The following is a 22,688-nucleotide window of genomic DNA, read 5'->3' on the forward strand; positions in this document are numbered from 1 at the left end:
GAACTGCTATTTAATATTAAGCAGCTGTAGCATATGGCTTCAAGTACCTATGTGACTCATTCAGATATTGCAGGAAAAACAGAATGAACTGTTGATTTTTCCATAATAATATCTAGGAAGTTCTTGAGATGACACTGGACATGTGAAAAGTTTTGTGAAATACTTCTTTTGTATATGCTTTGCAATATTCACTATTTGCATGCATGGCTGATTGTCTAATACTGTTAATTGCCAAGCTTTTCATTGTAAATCACTCTTTTAGAGCTATGTAGCTATGTGGGAGGATCAACCTAGTAGGTGGATGGAGTCTGCTTTCTGTATGCGGTTAAGAGGATAAAACCTTTTCCCCTATAGTCAACCAAATAAACACTGCTGAGAATCTAATTACACAATATTGTGCCTGCAAGGAACCCACAAGGAAAGTCTAATTGGCCAGCAGGTGTTCTGAAGGTAACTGCTGATAGATATAGTAACTAGAAAAGGCCTCTTTCTCAAGGGAGTGCAAAAGCAAACCATAATATGCTCAGAAAATCAGAAAGCTGTGTAATTCACACCTTCCAACTGTGACCAAGCTTTCAGAAGCTTCTACACTGATTATATGATGATATGTTTCCTACTGAACAGCAGTGTTTAATGGTTACCTGGCATACAACTGAAGAAATCTATATGATGTCTCTAAATATCTTTTACCTATTACACATCACCTTGTTCTTAGGAAATAAAAGGAGTTTCAGATTTAGGATCACCGAGCCCTTTCTTTTGGCAAAAATGTGAGTTATTTCGCAAATAAGGAAGGCATGGCTCAACTTTCACTCACGTGGCTGTATCCTGATACCTCTGAAAAAAGCAGCGTTACATCTGACTCATCCCATGCATTTATTACCTCCACAGGAGGTTTAGAAAGTCAACATAAAATGTAAACTGCAGTAAATCTTATATCCCCAGTTTTTAAAAAATTAGGAAATGAAATCTAGATCATTATTGCAAATACATGCTACAAGTGATTAAGGAAAATTGTCAACTGTAGTTGCCAAACAAATCTACACCACCAAATTCAGTAGCTATGTTAACCTTCCAAGTGGATTCAATTCTAGATCTTATGAAATATTTCAAAGAAGATGAAAACGTTCTGATGCAAATAAGAATTTTTCAGCAGCTCTTTGGTATTAATAATTTTTTTTTGGCTCAAGTTAAATCTGTACGTAAAACCCTAATTGCTACCTCTCTGAAGAAATGAAAGCTGTATGCAGAGCTCTTATGTTCTCATGAGTTATCATAGAATGACAATTTGACTAATTCTATTGATCAGGGGAAACATTGTGTGTGCTTGTAAGAATCAAGATGATTGATTTTCTTCCTTCGTTGATTTATTAAATCAGTCACCCTTATTTATCTCATCAGGTTGACTGGAAAACATGCACTTTCTCTTTTTTTCTAAATAGTTCATTGCTTTGCATTTGGAACATGATTTAGTATAATAAGAAAAAGTTAGCCATGCAAGCCTTGAAAGAAAAAGCATTTTTCTAACATTTAAATTGTTATTTCATGTACATTCATAGCCATACAAACAAGTCACATTTCTACACATATAGCTTGGAATAATTTATAAGATAACTAAAATGACTTTTTATTGCTAATCACGAATATTAATGGCCTAGGAAACTTTTTTCCAGGCTTATCTAAAACCACGAAAGTATGTTGCTCAGCTATATACACCTAAAATTTTGTTGATGAACCCAGGGTTAAAGATAGAAGTTTTACATTTTTACCCATTTTACAAGTCAAATACAAACTCGCTAAGTTTGTGCAACTGTCTAGTTAACTGCATTCATATATTAAACTGTTTGACGTAGACTACACAACTTCCCCAGCTCATTAAGAGTCAATTAAATATGACAAAATTTCTAAACAAGTTTGAACATGCCAAGAGAAAATACATTGTGTTGTTCAGGATTTTTAGCTTATTGTACATAAGTCCTGCCACATAAATACCTAATTTAATCATTTATTCATATGTTTTACTTTGAAATGTGAATTTAACCTATTTGTACCAAAGAAAGGCTCAAATTATTTTTATAAATAGCTACAACCAGAATATATCAGAATATATATTGATATTTTAATAATATCTGCACCATGAACAGGATTTGAGGTCTCAAAGAAGAAAAAAGGCTCTAGAAATTTCTCATCAGTGGTATCAGTACAAGAGGCAGGCTGATGATCTTCTGAAATGCTTGGATGACATTGAAAAAAAATTAGCCAGCCTACCTGAACCCAGAGATGAAAGGAAAATAAAGGTAATGTTGTTTTAGAATGTCAATATTAGATTTTATTGCTACAGTTCAATAACTTTAACTTAACCTGTGAGGATCATATTTAAGATGTTGATGTTCTTGTTTCCTCTATTAGTGTTCTCCTTGATTTGATGTATTTCCTTGTATTATGTGTTGTTTTAGTAAATGTATTGTGTTATTCAACTGCCTTAATGTTGAATGAATAAAATGTTTTACTTTTAGACAATATAAAATGAATTAAGAAATGTCATGTGTTTTTTGGTAAAATTGTAATTGACTTTGTGTATCTTTGTTCCAGATGAACTAATGACTTATCGATATATGGACGACTTCTTTCTCATGTTAGCACATTCATTTCATCAGACCATCTTCACACATCAGTGTCAAATCTCTGTATATTTATTTTCATATTGTCTGAAGAAGTTTTTTTTTTTCTGTTATTATTTTACACTTTTTACTTTGCTTTATTCTCTGTTGAGTTTCTCAAAACCTTTAAAGGGAAATAAACAACGTGTTCACTTACCCTCTAAATTATATTCTATATGGATGGTCCCTAATAAATAATGAATAATCACACCAATTTGGATCAAACCCCTAAACACCAGAGGAGTTCAGAATAAAGAAAATGTTAGATCAATTTCAGTATTATCTTAATTAGAATATCTAAAACTGAGCACTCAAAGGATAGCTGAAATAATATTTGGATTATTTGGTCAGGATGACAGTGACGCTTTCCAGATTTGTAATTTTGAAACATGACAATAAAGAGACAACAGCCTATACAATTTCTGAGAGTATTTGCTGCTTGATGTGGTTAGCTAACTGCCCTGGGCCCTGTATTGGTTTTGCTCAATAGGAAATTGACCGTGAATTGCAGAAGAAGAAAGAGGAGCTGAATGCAGTGCGTAGGCAAGCTGAGGGCTTGTCTGAGGATGGGGCCGCAATGGCAGTGGAGCCAACTCAGATCCAGCTCAGCAAGCGCTGGCGGGAAATTGAGAGCAAATTTGCTCAGTTTCGAAGACTCAACTTTGCACAAATTGTGAGTTGTTACTGGCAAACCCACGTATGTGTTTGCAACTACTACTCTATTAACAGAGGCCTACTAACAGGAAAAAATCTGGGTACAATTTCAGACTTCTGATGTGCATTCCGAAAGTGAGTAGTTTTTCTCACTTTGGGCTTCTGTAACACAAGTGCTTAATTTTGCAGATTAAAGACAAAGTAAATTAACAGCTTATAGGAAAAGCCCCCTTATCAAAAATAACAAATACATCTTAATTTTTTTTTGCTACTTCATTTTTTCGTAACATTGGCAATGTGAATTTGTCAATTTATCATACATTTACTTTACTTTGGTGTCTAATCCAAAAATATGTATTGCTTTCCTGAGATCATCCCATGCTAATTTTACTTTCTTAATGTACATATGGCAAATAATAAATATTTTGTGAAACATCTTCTATTAGCAACTTTCATAAGGCCTTATCTCATTGACTTAAAGAATATAAGCTTTTAGTACTCATACCTGGCTCAAAGGATTACAATGATTTGTAGAAGAACTGGAAGCCTAGTAGGATGGTTGGTAATTGATGGCAGATTGAGCAATATCAAACAATGTCATTACTGAAATGTTACAAGTCAGAAAGAACAGGAATGACTGATCTTCATTCAAACAAATGAGCGAAAAGTTTGTGACTCTCTTTTTAAAAAGGCAATTCAAAATCGTGGGCATGGTCTTCTTAGCTCTTTATTTGTAATAGGTTATAAACTGTAGAGATTTTCCAACAGATACATTTTTTGTTCCTATTGCAAGTTATTGTAAAGTGAAGAGGAAGGTCACTGTCTGTAATTATCCAAGATAGTACTCCTCACAAAACCAGGATGTTAAAGTCTGGAAAATAGGCTTTATAGTTATGTTAGGTTGAATCATATGAAACAAATAGCCAACCATTTTGCCCTACGTGGTTCAGCCCATAGATGAGATTTCTTAAGAATTTCTTCTTCGATATTGTTTATTCTATTTAATATGGCTTTTATTCTTAAATATGTCTAAGACAATTAACAGCTTTATTTTATAAACATAGAAGGAAAATATGCTGTATATTTTTGTAACTTCTTTTTCCATTTTAAGAAAATTCATGAATACACAGTTTTCTGTGAGATCTAATACCTTAAAGTTTAACAGCAGCTTAATATTCTGAGCTATTGGAAAAAGTAATATAAGAAATATTGAAAGTATTATATTCGAAGTCTAATTCCAGCTGATTGAACATTGTGGCCTATTATCCTTCCATATTAGATGTTATGTACATAATATGTCATAAATCACTCAAGCTTATACTAACAGAAAGCCTGTGTCTGCAAATGCAAAATGAAGTGAAAGATTAAGGCAACCATAAAGAAAATTCCAGTAAAATAGTTTGTCTCAAAGTTTTAATAGGTCATTCAGGGGGAAGTATTTTGCTTTGAATTACCTGGCTACTAACTCATTTTTTCATTCTAGTTTTCCCCATGCCTTGACATACCCAATATGCAGGATTAAAATTTGTTACAACCTAGTCAAGATAAATTTCTAAGGTTTTATAGTTAAATAGACACACTGTCAAAAATCCCCATAAACCACCCATTTAAAATGCCATTATGTTCCTACACAGTAGGTTCTTAACAAATACAGTACAGTATAATAATGATTGGTAAACTAAAGAAAGTATATGTGAACCAGCATAAAATTTTTAAAAATAAATTATACTAAAGTACTAAAATATATTTTCCTCATAAACCATTTATCCTTGATTTTTATATATGAAAGATGCAAAATTCAGAAGTGAAGGGTGGAGGGGGACTATTTTTATGTTAATTCTTTTTATTTATTTATTTTTTTTGGAATCACAATTTGTTTGAAGAATAATAAATTTATAGAGATATCCAGGAGGATGTATCTTTATACTCCACAGATTACTAATGTATTTTAACAACTGATTTCACCATGGCCACTGACTGGAGTCATCTTTCCCAATTCTTCCACAATGCAGTCATTTGAGATAGCCACACATGAACAGCTTACTGAAAAGTTACATTTGTACTAATCCTACAGGATGCAGCACAGTTTGTCAAAGCTTCAAAATTCCTTACCTTTTCCCTGCATTCTCCTTCTCTATTTCTCTCATCTTTACTTCTCCTAATGGCCCCTTTTTTTTGTTCTCTAAAGATATAAACTCTGGATCCGCAGTCTTTCATGTCTGCTTTTATACTCCACCAGTGAACTAACAGAAAAAGAAATCATTTCCTAATAGTAGCAATTCAAAATAGTAGTCCGTACCTTAAAGTGCTTAGCATTCGAAAGCTAAGTTTGAAAGGAGAAATTAAATTTCCTTACTTCAGTTGCAAAGACTCAGAAATGGGCTATGCAGTGTAAGATTAATGTACTTAGGGGACTATGTCCATGTGAGAGCAGTCCTAAGGCTCAGAAGTCTGGGACTTTTTCTGAGGGAAGGAACCATGAGGCAGCTCTCAGCCAGACAGGAGTGCAGACCAAAGCAGATCAGAGGGTGTCTGCAAATAATGGTCCTCAGGACTAACCTGGAGACAATAAAGAAGGGACAACAGACTGGGAGAAAGCAGGTAAAATTTTCTTCATATATTCACAGTGAGAAACCACTTGCCCTAGTTAGGAATACAAAACATTTCTTTTTTTTTTTTTTTGTCTTTTTTGTCTTTTTTCCGTGTCCGGCAACGGATCGCAACTTTTCTTTTTTTCTTTTTGTCTTTTTTCATGACCAGTAACGGGATCGCAACCCTTGGTGTCGCGCCCGCACCACGCTCAACCAGTGAGCGGACCGGTCTCTATATGGGATCTGAACCCTCGGCGGGAGCGCCGCCGCACTCCCAAGCACCCGCACTCTACCGAGTGCGCCACCGGGCCAGCCCTAGAGTTATTTTTTTGAAGCAAAATGCAGAATTTGTCTTTTATCTGGCTATAATGTAAGTTTAAGCTCATTTTTCTTTTTTTTTTTTTTTTTTTTTTTTTTTTTTTTTTTTTTTCCGTGTCCGGCAACGGATCGCAACCCTCAGTGTTGCCCCCGTACCGGACCGGGGACCGGCAACGGGATTGCAAACCTCGGCGTCGTTCCCGTGCCTCGCTCAGCCAGTGAGCGGGAACCGGTCTGTACGTGGGAACCGAACCCTCGGGCGGGAGCGCCGCCGCACTTCCCAAGCGGCGCACTATCCAGTGCGCCACCGGGCCGGCCCTAAGCTCATTTTTCAATCTTGAGACTTAAAAAAAAAAAAAAATCCTGATCTGATTACTCTTCGTGTGAAGGAAGATAACTAACTTTACTGGTTCACTTTATGTAACTTAAATTCCATTTCTAATATATTGCCTGTTGGATACTCAGTGAAGACAAAGCAGTGGCTGTAAACTGAACCCAAGGAATTTTTCTACAGGATGTATTATAGCAGCAGTGTGGTCTAGTACAAAAGAATACTCCCTGGGATGAACAGTCCTGAATATGAATCTCAGTGATGTTATCTGCTAGCTGTATGCTCATGGGTAAATTGCTCTCAGCCTCATTTTCCCCATCTGTACAGTGGGGATAAGGATGTTTGTGAGGATGAAATAAGGTAATACTGTATTTGTAAAACACCTGTTGCATTATGTGTGTTCAATGAATCAAAGTTTTCTTCTTTTTCTGTACAAGTTAACACTGGAAAAGAGACACATTATTTTAAAAGTTATAATATCTTTATAAGCCTTTAAGAGAATTAGGTTCAATATGTACCATTTGTTTAAAATTTTATTAAAAGATATCAGATATATTTAGATCAATGCAAATTACAAATTATATTTCATAATCAATGGGAAGGTAGTTCTGTCTGAAGTCACACAGTATTTACAGGTATTTTCATGTAAAGTTGATGACTCTATTAATGAAAAGAATGATTCTCCATAAACTTGCCTATAGAACTCTATCAGAATACTTTTACATGAAGGTAAAGAATGAACTAAGAAAAAAAAAGGCTCTGAAAACTTCATAGTAGAGAATTATGCATAGTTTTTATTAAGCTTCGTTGTAGCATTTGGCAGTTAACCTCAGAGAGCCATAGCAAGTGGAACTAGAAAATTGCACACTGAGGATACCAATGCAATTGAAGGCTCATGTGTAACTCCTCAGAGAAATAGACTCACAGACTAAAATTACAATGGATATGAAAAAAAAAAAACTTTTTTCATAAGCAATGTTAGCAGATGCTAAGCAGTGAAAGGGGAACGTACAGCTGAGGAATTGGAGATAAGAGGACAATCAGAAAAATATATTAAAATAAGCATTTAAAAATTAAAAATGGAATGGAATTTTAACAATAACAACAGGCCATTTTGAAAAGTGAACAGGATGATTTGAAAAAACAGAAAGTCTAGAAACAAAATTATAATTATTGAATTAATAACTCAAACAACTTTGTTAAATAGTGGATTCATTATAGAAGTAAAATACATATTAATTCAAAGATGCCAAGGAAAATTTTGTTTTGCTGGAAGTACTAGAGGATGTGAAAAATAGAATAAAAATCACAAACATATGCATCAACAGAGTTCCAGATTGAGAAAATGGAGAGCACGGGGAAAAGACAATATTTTACATAAGTCAATGACAGTAAATAAAACTGAATAAATTTTAATTTGCATGAGTCCTCAGAGTGCATACAGCTCGACCAGTGTCAAAAAAATAAAAAGTCCAAGATGTGATGGCCAGACCTGTACTGGTAGCATGCCCATTACCATCACATATTGGGCACGAGTGGTGACAATTAGCTTTGTACCCCATGAATATTCATAACCTATATAAAAAATTCCACACCTAGCTAGCGCTGAATGAAACTCAGAACATCAACCACCAAGAAGGTATCATAAAAGCTACTGAAGACAAAAGACAGAATACTTACAGGATGATAATATTGACAGTAAATTTTTCATCAACAGTAAATGTTAGAAGTTTATGGAATAATATCTTCAAAATGTGAGGCAAATTTTCAAATATCAGTTAAACTGTAATTTAAGAGTAAAGACAAAATATTTTCAGATATAAAACTACTTTCAGATAAATGAAAGCTAAGAGAATTTATTACCTATAGATTATTGCTGAAAGAATTACTAAACAATATACTTGTGTAAAAAGGAAAATGAAACCAGAAAAAAATAAGCTATATAAAGCTGTATAATATTCTTTTCTTTATATAAAAGAACATTTTTAAAATATCTTGTGATTGCTAAAATTCTGGTAAGTACTACAAAAGAAAACACAGAGTACTATGAGTATGTAGAAATTATTTGACTGACCCCACATAAAGAAGGATGCAACAAATATAAGACTTTTGCGTAATGTATACAATATAAACTATTACTAATTATCATATTAGAGAGCAAAAAAAAAAAATGTAGTAAACCTTTGGAATAGGCATACATGTATGACCTTTCCCAGGAAGGGTACCAAAAAAATACAAACAATACCTTAGTGCAAGAAGGAAAAGAAATTATCTCTTTTCTAAATATGACAACTTTACTTGCCCTGGATATCCCATGACATCAAATACCAAGTATATGATGCAGACATTTAACATTTTGTATCCAACTACTTCTTATTCAACTTCTTATCTTGGATGGCTAATAGGAATCTCAAACATAGCACAGCCGAGTCAACTCCATCTATATTAATTGGCACCTACCAAGGTCTCCATACGTTAGTAAATTGGACTAATTTTCACTTAGGTCAAAAACCTAGACATCATTCATGATTCTTCCTTTCTCTTACATTAACTATGTAATTTATTTCAAATGGTGTTGGATCAACCTGCAAAATACTACATCTTTAGTCATACCACACCTTAGTAGCTGCATTACAAAACCTCTACTCAACAACAACAACATCATCATCTCTTATCTGGGTTAATTCAAAAGCCTGTAATCTCTGCTTCCGGTCTTTCCCCGCCTATACTATATTTCTCTGGTGAAGCCAGAGGGCTCCTTCTAAGGTGTAAATGAGAATATATCAAGCCCCTGTTGCCCAGTACCCTTTCAATGAAATCCTCTGAGCTCCTACATGATCTAGCTCCTGCCTATCACAACTGTTACTCACACTTTATCTCCTTTTTTCCCATTCTGCTGCCATAGAGGCATAATAGTTTGTCCTCTGTACTCTCCTTAAACACACCAACTTCACTTCCATCTCAGGACCTTTCCGCATGTTTTTTGATGGAATATTTTTTGCCTGGATTTTTATATAGGTGCTATAGCTTAGCTACCTTTAGGTAAAATGAATATTTAGTAGAACTCTAATGTGTAATCTGGGAATGGAATATAAATATTTTTTGTAAAAATATCTTATACTCCTAATAATTATGCATGCAAAGTGGGAGTTTAAGACTGTTGTTCAGAACAACAGTTTTTATTACACTTACTTCTGAAGCAGACACACTGAAGAAACACAAAGTTTCTGAAACAATACTGAGGTGGTAAAGGGCTTATATGAGGTGGTTACAATAATATATTGTGGAAAAAAAACAGCTTTTAGTGTATCAGAGTAATTGTAATAAGATATTTTAACAAAATTAAAAGTACACATTTCAAAAACATACAAGTTTCTGAACAGTTGATGGAAAATTAGTCTTGTTCATACATTCACTTTAAATGCCACATGAAATGTGTTATTTAAATTAGTCCTTATGTGAATAACTTTATAAATTGAAAATACCTTTATACTGTGAAAATTCCTCCAATAACTAAAACTGTTTGAATTTCAATAGTGTTTTACTTCTACAAACATCTTCCAAATGCATCTAGTGTGATCATACTAACGACCCTCTCGAGTATTATTTTTGTTGCCATTTTACAGAAAGGAAAATTAATTTAAATGAAGTTAATGACACATTTAAGGACACATCTAAGAAATGAAAGGCACCTGTTGCTTCCCAAAATACAGTGGGAGTTATTCAAAAGATGAGAAAAAGATGCAGTATTCAAATAATTTTGGGAAATGCTGGGAGAAAAACTCCCTTATTCTAGAACATTTCAGGGTGTTCGATATGTTAATGTGATTATGAATTTCTATGAGGGGAATAGATTCTACAAGACTTTTTCACATCTGGACAGTTGCAGTAGAATAGAGAAATTTCATTTCAGATTGATACTAAGATTCTTGTTTCAGTGGTGGTGAAGAACTAGTGTCCTTCAGAAAAAAATTGGGAAAAGCATCACCATGCTATTATTCTGCTGTTGTTTGAGATTTTCTTAAAATTAAGCAGAGATGTACAAGAAAAGTAATCACAGAACTGTTTGCCACCACCTTATGTAAAACAATGCCTGAACCTAGATCTGATGCTTCACTATCCATTTTTTTTGTATATTGTGTTCTATCACATAATTAAAAGCAATTCATTTTGAGAATAAAATGAGTGAAAACATATTCTTTGCATAATTGCCACATAGATGTTTTTCTTTGCCTTGAAATAACAGCAAAGATTGTCAGCTGCCAATGTAGCATCCTTGGAGAATTGGGGAAGATAAATAAATTTCTTATTTAGAGACAGAATGTTCTTTGGTAAATCGAGTTGTGAATATAAAAATCTAATATTGGTTGTTAAGGAAAATGTTGTACTAAGAGATAGTTGCTTATAGAGTTTTCCTCCTCTCAGCGTCAGTTTTGTAATTAACATATCACAAGGGTTAAGAAAGGAATTAGATAAGCTAAGATTCTAATTTTTTAGACTGTTGATGATCATTATGGTTGTTGCCATTTTCATAGTGATTTTTTGTTCTAGACCCTAGTTATGTAGTATAATCAGTATAATGCTTGTTTAGTAGAGACATACTTATATGTTTGGCTAAGATCGATTTCCAGGAAGATGACAGACTGACTGATTCCCTCACCCCTCATTTCGAATGCATGGAAATTGTGAATAAAATATAATTTAAAAAAATTTTAAAGACATAGCTGAGCTTAAAATATATGGGGGAATCTCCCTTCCCCCTAGGTTCTATAAATGATCATATCATATTATGAAACAGGAAAAAGTTTTCAAGACCTTTTAGGACAAGTACGTGGCCTTGTGCAACATATAGTACAGAGATTAAATTGAAACCACTGCCTAAACTTAGAACCATCAAGGGCTGTCTCAATATGTAAAGGAGAATAGGTAAATCCAACCCCAATGGAGAAAAGGCAATATTTGAAGTGGTAATTGCTTAGGATTTCCCAAAATTAATAAAAGCCCCAATACACAGATTGGGAAATTGAGCAAATCTCAAACAGGAAAAATAAAGAATAAATATACCTATGGACCATCATGATGAAACTGACATTTCAAAAACAAAGAATTTTAAATGCAGCTGAAGAGACAGATTACCTTAGAGAGTGATGACATTTAAAATGAGAGCTTGTGAAAAGTTGACCCTTGAACCTGGAAGTATATACTTGGAGAAACTCTCTCTCAAGAATAACATTGAAATAAAGAGCTTTTCTGACAAACAAAAACTAGATTTGGTAGCATGAGATTCTCACTGAAGGGATGTTGGTGTTGGTTTTTAAGTGGGAGAATGACCCCAGCTGGAAGATTTAAGATGCAAGGAAGAATTATGAGCAAAGAAAATGGTAAACAAATGGAAAACCTTTAAAGAAATATGCATTATATGTAAAATTGTCAAACTTACATATTAAAAAACAGAATAGAACTACAATACTGGACATCAATGACAAGAAACTTGGGATGGAGGTTGATTGGAGTTCACCTGGTTCACTTGCCGTCTTTTTGTATGCTCCTCTCCTCTAATGGTGAAATGCCTCAGTGCTCAGTCCTTAAGCATTTTCCATCTTCTATCTATATTATACATGCCTTGCTCTTCTCATCCAGTCTCATGACTTTATTACCAGCTATAAGTTGATGATCACTTCAACCAGACCATTCTCCTCCCCTTAACTGCAGTGACAACACTGTGCTTTCAAATTTTCAGGTGAAAATCTACCCTGTTTTCCTTTACCTATTCTCAACACAATAAACAAGAACAAGATTTGAAGATATAAATCAGATATAAATCTGATCCAAACCCTCCATTGGATTCCCATCTCTTTTTTTGGGGGGGGTGTTATGAATTTTCATGAGATACAAAGCTGATTGTCATCCCTCGTGCCCAAGATGTGAAGGCCAGATGCATACTGACAGCATGCCCATTGCTACAAATTGCGTTTGCACCCCATGTCCCCCACCCAATTATCCCCAACCTCCCACCACCTCTCCCTTTTCCCCCCACTCCACTTTGTATCCCTAGGTATGCTCTCTCCCTGTGCAAGTCCAACGCACCACTGTGGTCTTTCTTTCCTTCCTTCTCTCTCTCTTAGCTCCCACTTATGAATGAGCTTATGCGGTATTTACCCCTCTGTGCCTTGCTTATTTCACTCAACATTTTTCTCCAAGCTCATCCATGTTGTTGCAAATGGGGGAATTTCATTCTTTTTTTTTATGGCAGAGTAGTATTCCATGGTGTATATATACCACATTTTCCTTATCCAATCATCCATCAATGCACATTTAGGTTGCCCTTACATAAATTTTGGGAGCTATCTAACCTGGCTGGCCCCCTTATTACTAGCTGGCCTTATCTCTTAATAAATTTCTTTTCATTCACTCTGTTCCACCTACATTGACCTCTTTGCTGTTCCTTGAACATGTCTGGTGTGCACCTTTTGCATTATATGTTCCCTCTGTCTAAAATATATTCTCTCATTTCACCACATGACTCCTTTCATTTATACATTTAAGTCTTTACTCAAAAGGTCAAAAGAATTCTTCTTAGTGAATCTCTTTCTCTCCTCCATCCCACTCTCTCTCCCTTTTCCTCTCTGTCTCGCACATGCACACAGAGTTTATAATGCCTTCCCTACTTATTTTTATTCCAAAAAATGTACTAACAGGAAAGTTCGAAATATTTCCTCTCTTTATCTTATTGTTTTTTATCTCCTTCCCTAGAATGAGAAGCTCTAATAATACAGGAAGTTTTGTCTTTGTTTTCCCCCAACTGCTGTGTCCTCAAAACCAAAAACAGTGACTATATATGAAATATATATTTGTTTAATTCATGAAATAAGTAAACAGTGATGAATAAAGCCATTTCAAGATTCTCTTAGTGCTCAGAAGGACACCTTGCAAAATTAATTGCACATGTTAATAATTTTAGAGTAATGATTAATGTGATAAAAATAGAGTATAAAATTTTGGAACAGTAGAGGGAAAAATAAATACATGAACTTTTAAGGTAAAGTGAATAATCTAAACAGGAAACTAAGGCTTAAGGACATTAGTTGAATTGGCCAAATGTAGTAAATTAACACAGGACTTTGAGTTTTCTGAATCTCTCTAGTTTAAAGCCATTACTGTATATGAAATTAGATGTCAATTACAACTTAATGTTCTTGAAAATTTAAACAAATCCACCATTTTATAAATAAGATTTACACAACATGTTACCTCACAAATAGTACCTCAAATGACTGGCTTAAAATAGCTTAATAAACTAAAAATATTAGAATAAATGTGTAAACTAGATTCACTATTCATAATTATTTTATAGTTAGATTATGACTATGCTGGTATCTAATTTTGTATTTGTTCATCTTCTGAATTAAAGTTACAGTAATGGACTTCAGTCATAATTCAATTTGGTGTTAAATATATAAATAAACATTAAAAAATAATGTTTTTTTTCTTCACAGTAATATATTGTGTCAAATTTTGCTATCAAGTGGAAATTTAACACAGTTTTCAGGTATTATTGATGGTAAATATATTATAAACTACGTATCTTAGGAATATTTATATAAGTACAAAATTAAGTCTGATTCATTATATGCAGTTTTATTGTATAATCTTATTGGTAAAATTAGAATAAATATAACTCATTCTTGGCATCAGAAGTAACTTGTTTTGCTAAAATTAATATTCTCTTCCTTAGAATGCCACAACCATAAAAAATTTGATAGAACAATTTTGAAACAATCTGTTACTTCTCACCATGAATAAGGACATTAAGCAAAATATATCTTAGTGTAATGGAATGATTATGAATATGTTATTTTTCTTGCGTGGTAATACAGTTATTCTGTGTGATGAGGTATGCAAGACTCGATCTTTGGAAAAGGTATCTCTAATTCTTGTAATAGCCACGAAAGACAAAAATTTGTCAAGAAATTTGTCCGAGTTAGCCTAAAATTAGGGGCAAGGGTTCCAACATCAAGATACAATTTTAATTATTAAGTTAACAAAGAGTTTTATTGATGTTGTCTCTTTAGTAGCAGGTGGTGGTGGTAATGTTTTATTTATTAGTTTCTTCTCTTTTTGTTTGTTTTTAATAACAACTTCCCTATAATGGTGAGGATACAAGTGGAAATGGAATTCCATACGCTTACTAGGTCTCTATAAAGAAACTGAAGTTTTATTTTGGATACATTGAGTTGGTACTTCTTTTACTCAGTAAACATTTATCTAGTGCCTCCTATGTGCCAGACAACACAAAACGTAAAATAAAATTGGCAAATCCATAGCAATCATACAAAAGACGTGATATTTGATAAATATAACTCATACAATGAAAAGAAAAAAGAACAAGAATTTATACACAGCAATTTGACCTCCGTTTGCAACACAACAATAAAAGTGTAATTTTCTCCAATCTAAATTTGCTTTGAAAATATGGAACACCAGCTGGAAGGGAGCTCAGATGGCTTCTGCAAGTTGGATTGGAAATATCTTTCTGAGCATGCCCGGAACAACTGGCTAAAAATAATTAAATCAACTCGCACCATCTGTGAATCATTCTGATTCTTCAATGATTACTTAAGACTCTCATTGTATGGAACATATTCTGAGAACAGATGAATAAAACTAATTCAAGTGTATAGCTTTTCCCACTTTTATTTTCACTAAATAGAAAGGATTGCTATGTTTTCAAGTTTGCTAAACTATCTGATAATTCCTCTGCTCTCCTTTATGAGCCAATGGCTTTTGAAATATTAAAATGTGTTTAAACTTGTTTCCTTTTAAAAAATACAAATGCATTTATTCATGGGAACTTCATTATACAACATAATTTTCTTTAAAAGCATTCCATAAATTTTTACCCTTTTATTTATTTAATCTAGGTATAACTCAATACCCATTTAGTAATAGACAGCTATCTAATAGAAAACTAAATGAAAGTCCAAAGTGATTACGTTCTCAAATGTATCACCATATGCTTTAATCATGAGCAACTTTTAAAATTCTTAAATGGCTATTTTAACATATGTAAAGCAGAAGAAAACTATATTTAGTGGTGACTAATCCATGGGTAAAAGATGCATGGATTAAACGAAAAACAAGGGTTCATATCCATACGAATTTAAGACGTTCAGATTTAATATCAGTCACTCTATATTTTAGTCTCTTGCCTCAGATACACCTGGCTCTTTCCTATGTGGAAAACGAATTTGAGAGATCCAGAAATGGCCTCTTTGATCTACTGCCACAAAGTCCTCCTCTTCTTCAAACTTGCCAAGATATCTTCCCCCCAGGGTCTTTGCAGTTGTGTTTGCTTTGACTTGGTCCTCTATTTCTGTATTTTTGCTTGCTGGTCTCCCATCATCTTTCAGGATGCAATGTGAATATCACCTCAGCAGGTGGCCTTCCTCCAACATCCTGTCTGATGTCATTCACAACATCCCCTCCACTCTCTCCATCATGCTCTAAAATATCAGCCAGGTTATTTCCCTTAGCGTACTTACAACCATCTGCAAATGTTATGTTTATATGTTTACTTGTTTATAATTTGTTTCCTACCATTAGAATGTAGGCTCCATGAAGTCAGGGACTTTGTGTTATTAACTGGTACTTCCCCAATACATAGAGTCTGGCACAGAGCAGGTAGTCAATAAAAATATGTTGAATGAATGAATGAATAAATAAGTCAGTGAATGACTCAATAGCATCTTCCTGTGGAATTCTGTGCAATTCATAATTAGTTGCTCTGTATTCTTATGTTAGTGGTGTCCCAGTGCTCCTCTACCATGGTCCAAAAATTCTCACTGGTTCAAAGAAAAAGGGGAAAATAAAAGCAAATTTGTTGAGGTTTTCATAAAGCTAAATTTATACAAAAATTGTCTTTTCTTCTGAAATTAAAGATTTATACAGTGTGGGGTTATTAAAATGGCCTTTCAACTTTCTTTTTTCTAAATTATTATTATTCTTTCATTACAGGGTCCTTTACTAGAAAAAGTAAAGGGTGGAATGTTTTGAGGTTCCCTAACACTTTTTGGTAATATTTTATTGGCCCCTAAAATACAAAGTCTGTGAACCACCAACTCAGAAAACTTATTCACCTGAAGCAGCACTATTCCTGCTATTTTCTATGTTGGTTGCTTTAAGTTTTTAGAATGAAGAAGGAAAAGCACTAAAATCCACCATTACCTCCCATTTTTATGGCCTTTCGGGCAGTAAATACAGGCTCCACAAAAATTATCTACTGAAATAAAACTTTGGAATATATTTTGTTCCTGGTGAGAAACAAATACAAGAACAAATATTCAGAAAGGGTGAAAATAGGGTTTACAACGTGGGCCTAATATCTTTTCAATATAAATACTTAAAAATAACAAATATGCCAAAATGTTGTTTGTTATTTATGAATGTTTTAGTCCTCTGACGTTAAATTTCCTTTTTCTTTGTTTCAGTGATATAAAGAATGCATAGTTAGCAAAAAATTTTCTCCCACTCTGTAGGTTGTTGTTTCACTCTGTTGACTGTTTCCTTTGCTGTGCAGAAGCTTTTGAGTTTGATATAGTCCTATTGGTTTATTTTTTCTTTTGCTGCTTGTGCTTTGGGGCTCATTTTCATAAAGTCTGTGCCCAGACCTAGTTACTGAAGTGTTTCACCTATATTTTCCCTTAGTAAAATATAAATGAAACAAAACAAAACAACAACAACTAAAAAAGAACACATAATAGTATCATTTATTTGTGCTATTTGGAATTCCAAAAAATAAATTAGCTTACTTTAAAACAAGTTTTACATTTTCTGTGCTTTACTAGAGTTGAGAACTGAACACATGAAAATTAACAACTGGATAAATGCCATGCATTTATGTCAATATGCATGTCTTTCTTACATTCTTCATTTCCAAATAACCATAATGGCAAATACTTAATATGGTACTTTGCCACTTACAAAATGCTTTAACATTCATAATTTCAGTTAATTCTTATTCTATTAAAAAATGATTCTTTTGGATGCGAAAAGTAAGCAAATTTAATCAGATTTCTGAAATGTTTTGAAGAGTGAAAAACTAAAATTTTTCCTTCATTTGGCGAAACACTTTATTTCTATTGCAGCTGTTTTTACAAAAAGATTCTGTAAATGAAAAACATATTTAAGACATCAGTTAATTACCTTTTTAAAATATATGATCTAAAATGGATTTAAAGGTGATTTTGTGAATACTGTTTCTTAGAGTTAAAACTCGTAAATTTGCTGGGCACAGCAATAGAATTTTATATTGGAATTATTGCAATGGAATATACAATAATAATTATTTCCTGAAACAATGACAGAGAACAAGCTATTTCAGGAGAAATTGTCTTGATTGCAAAGTAGAGCACATTAAGCCCAAGGTGTCATGATAGTCACAAAACCCTAAAACAAATTGAGCATAATCTTTGGTAAGAGAAAAATGGTTTTGCTCAATGACTACTATTATCATATTTTGCAAAGTTATTTATAACCTGGCAACATACATTATTTTTGGGAAATGATATTAAGTACAATATTTTCTATACACACATTATCACCTCATTTAGTCAGAGGTCAGATGGATATCTCTATAATTTACCTGGAGCACAGCCAGGAATCAAGAAAGACATAGAACAAAAGACCTCTGGATTCCCTAAATTGATTTTTATAAAATTCACGAAGCCCAAAGCTTGCTTATATTTCTTTTTCAAATGACTTTTCAGGTACTTTTTTGGAAGATTGTGTTTTACTTCGCTCTGATTATAGAGATAACCCTAATAAACTTAATTATCATATTTTAGATTAGATTAGAAGCCAAAAGGAAAAGGAAAGAATAAATGACCAAAACAAGACATAATAGCTGCAGCCTGGTATTGAGGCAATAAAGAACCTATACATGGGGAGACATGGTCATGAGAAACTCTTTAACACAAGACAACACGAAAGAGAGAAGGAGGGAGGGATGGAGAGAGAGAGAGAAACAGAAACAGACAGAGAGAGAGAACAAATAACTTGCATTTATTATCATTTAATTGATTTGATTTATATTTATTGACAATTACTGTTTTAACAGTTTATTCACAAATAAAGCTAGGTAAAGAAATCATTAATCTCTTACTTAGTCTGTGTAAAATTGTTTTCAATACATAATGGAACATGGCATATTAGCTTCTTAAATCATAAAGTACTGCTCCCAGCTGACTTATACCCCTATCTATATTTATAGGTGTGTCTATGCACATATACATATATGTTACATGTAAATATTTTTATATAGCTATGTTATACACGTTTACATACATAATTTACTTTGTAAAATATACACTTTGCCTTTTAGAAAATGCCTGCTGAACTCATCTAGGTGGTTATTTTTGTAGTTTATTCTCCATCTTTTAGTCAAGTTCCAAAAGTTCTGTTTTGTAATTCCCTACTTTTTATTGCAGGCATATGAAATTATTGTGAATATTTAAAAGGAGAATAGAATGTGGGGTAACTATCAAACACATGTTATTTGGAATTAGGTCATATATTTTTTGTAAATAATATTATTAATATATCTCAAGGTTATTAGTGCTCCTGCAAATTAAGGACATTTGGATAAAAATGTCTATATGTCTCAGACCAAAGAGGAAAACTTTTCAGCCTAACAAAGCAATTTAGAATGCATGGGGAGGCCTTGAAGCAGTCATTTCAAAACTGCAAACAAACAAACAAAAAAAACACTACCATTTTATTCATTATTCTAACCTTAGCTAAATGTATGCTTTGGCTTTAGCATTTTTCTCCTTAGTTATATTTACTTTAATTAGTTATTTATACATTGAACTCAAGATCAAACTACATCAAAATAGATAAAACTTTGGATACTTTCACATAAGAGTGCTACATTTGCTGTTAAGTTTTTTCATCCATCTTAAGGAATCTCAAGCATCTGAAAGTAATTTTGTTTCCTTCATGTATGAACAGCAGTCAGCAGTCTTTGCCAGGACTCTTGAGTCAATTGGGTACACAGTGAGGGACATCAATGGTGTTTTATGTGCTAATGTAAAATGCTTTTAAAATACATTCATCCTATCTTCATATGCATTTTGTCTTGGTCTCTGCTTGCATAAGTTTCAGAGTCAATTAATAGTAAATGCTTTTCTACAAGTTTTGATTGAAATCAGTCTAATATGGTAAAGTCAATTAGAAAGGGCTATGCCTACTGATAAACATGTTACATAAAGATTGTATTTACCACTGAAATCTCTACCTTTTGCTTCTGCTATTTAATGCTAGTTCAGAGCTCTGCGTGGTATTTAAATGTATTAAAATAGTTTCACAGTTCAGTCAGCACAAAAGTCTATTAAGAAAACAGTGATACTCCCCATTTCTTCCTATTGCTAATTCCTCCCCCTCTGAAATAAAAAGTGTTTACAGTTGAGTTTTATCTTTTCATTCTGTATTCTGTGCCTCTTAATCATAAATAGTATATGTAGATGTGTTTTCACTCTTTTTAAAAATATTGCTTCATTTTGTACAAGAATTTTAAATATAACAGTCTATCCGGAACATTTTTTCAGGCAATGCTTAGAGATTTGATGCATTCTTTTGAAAAGCCTCAGGAGATGAACAAAAATTAATTCTATCATTCCTCAAGATTTTTGAGTTATTGGATTATTGTATGAAAAGGCGACCTGTACAATCTCCATTTTCTATTCTTTTTTTTTTTTTGAAGTTTTCTTTGTGGCTAGATGATCCTTTTTTAATGCCCCAGTAATATAGAAGAAAAATATGCCTTTTCCATTGTGAACAAAATATGAATTAAATCTGGCTTGTTGGTTTAAATAAAAACACTTCTAGCCTATTTTTCTGTCACATTTATGGTCATTATTCTGTCATAAACTTTATTTCCTCCTGTTTCTTGTCCATAATTGTCTTTCTCATTGCACTCTGCCACATTTCTCCCCTAAACATACTTAATTTTGTATTTTTTTACGATAATTTTTAAGCCTATATTTCTGTAGCATTACGACAAAAACCAATAATTTATCATTTTTAGTTCCTGGCTACTTTTGCTTTTCCTTATATAATCACTTATATGGTTCATGAAATCATGTTATTACTTAAATTACACTTAAACTGTCATTGTCACATAACCTCACAAATTTTATTTTCCATTACTGTTTGTTTGTACTCTTTATTTCTCTTTGTTTAGCCATCTTTATTATATTTATTTTTAACTTGGCTTGAATACGTGAGAAATGTCCTCATAAAAATACATTAGGATATAAGGCTTTTAACCTTGCATTTACGAAATGATCTTTGTTTTGCACTCCAATGAAGGATTTATTGGATTATAGCAGCATTCTTGAACCTCTCTTCTCTTCTAGTCTAAGTTGTGGACCACTGTCTTCTAGCTTCCACTGTTGCCAGTGAGAAGTCTGACTCTATTCCAGGTCTCATTTCTTCATATTTAAACTCTTCCTATTTCTTTCAAACTCTGTAAGATGCTCCCCACCCCGCCCCTCAGAGTTCAGAAATTTCATTAGTATACAATTCAATATGTTTCTGAGTATGTGTCAACTTATTCGTTCATCCTTCTTAGTACTTGGGTAACATTTTCAAATTAAACCAATCAATTTTTTAGCTCGGAAAAATTTTCTCTTATGATTATTTTGTTTATTACTTCTCCTCCATCTATTCTTTATTCTCATTCTGGTACTTACACAAGTCACTTATTTGATGTCCAGGATCTATCCTCTATGTCTCTCTCTTTTTTTTTTTTATTGTTGTTGTTGCTGTTTTACTTATGATTTTAATTTCTTTCTATTTTTCTTTCTATTGTAGGATACTTTATCTGATTTATTGTCCAAAATACACATTTTATTTTTTAGCAATTACCATTCTTTTTCCAAAATTGTCTATTGACTTTTAAAAAGACCAGATAACAGGCTTTTTGTGCTCTAATGTTATCTTTTTAATGTTTCTCATTTCTTTTATTAAAGCTCTTTTCTATTTTTTTCTAATGTATTACTTTTGTAAACTTTCAGCTTTGTCTCCATTCTTCAACCCCTTGTGTTTTCTGTAATAGCCTGTGTCTTTTTTCTCATGCTAAGTCAAAGAACGTGAAATTTTTTAGCACAAATGCAATTCAGGTTTTGGGGTTCTGATGTGATTAATTTAGAAGCAACAAAGATAATGGAAGTATTATTATTTTTTTTTCTGGTGAAAATGGTTTAACAAGCTGGGACATCCCCAGAATAAGTATGTATGAGTAAACATCTCTGATGTTGTGAATAAGGGTAAGTATTTACAGCCATTTTGTACAGCCACTGTCCAGTAATGCCTGCAGGTAGCAAACCAGTAGGTACTGACCCCTTCTTGGGTTAAACAGATATTAAGTCAAATATATCAAATCACTGGTCTCCCGCAAGTCACCACACATGCACATCTGAAAATAATCAGATTTATAATTTCCATCACGGATTGTTCCATAGATTCACAAATCTTTCAAATACCAACAGTTCATGATTTTTCTCTCTCCACCTGCACCGTTTTTCTATAACTGGAGGTCCCTGGTGCATATATTTTTCTAGATTCTAGCAGTTAGTCATGGTCATTTTAAGACTGAGTCTACACAACTGAGAGGGAGACAGAAAACGTATCTATAAGATATAATGTTCCCATTGCTTCAATTTCCATTTCTGTGTATGCACACACACATGCGCATATATCCACATGGTCCTCACAATTGTCTGATTCAGGATTTTTTGAATTTAAGAGGGTGCAAAAGTGGTGTGCATTTAGTGAAAATAGTACTTTGAATTTTTATCCTTTCCCGGGCTAGCAATATGTGGTATGATACTCTTACATGAGATATTCAGCAGTTTATTCTAAAATAAGCTTTGCATCAGATGATTTTGCACAGCTGTGGTCTAGAATAAGTGTTCTGAGCACGTTTAAGGTAGGCTTAGGCTAAGCTATGATGTTCAATAAGTTGGATGTATTAAATTTGTTTTCAACTTACACGATGTTTTCAATTTACAATGGGTTTATCGGCGCATAACTCCATCTTAAGTCAAGGAGCATCTGTATATAAATTAAGCTTTG

At 33.2% G+C, this 22,688-nt stretch overlaps 1 protein-coding gene across 1 annotated transcript in view; it reads left to right on the forward strand.

Annotated features, from left to right (window-relative positions):
- LOC103596673 (dystrophin-like) overlaps positions 1 to 22,688 on the forward strand; it is a gene marked incomplete at its 5' end in the record, with an annotated part of 285,255 nt that overhangs the window by 233,020 nt on the left and 29,547 nt on the right. The window contains 2 exons of the mRNA XM_008580348.1: positions 2,145 to 2,297; positions 3,151 to 3,333. Of these exons, the coding sequence (XP_008578570.1) occupies positions 2,145 to 2,297; positions 3,151 to 3,333 (336 nt within the window). The remainder of the gene's footprint in view (positions 1 to 2,144; positions 2,298 to 3,150; positions 3,334 to 22,688) is intronic.

This window comes from Galeopterus variegatus, unplaced genomic scaffold (assembly GCF_000696425.1).
Source record: "Galeopterus variegatus unplaced genomic scaffold, G_variegatus-3.0.2 Scaffold2070, whole genome shotgun sequence".
In the NCBI taxonomy this organism is placed as follows: domain Eukaryota; kingdom Metazoa; phylum Chordata; class Mammalia; order Dermoptera; family Cynocephalidae; genus Galeopterus; species Galeopterus variegatus.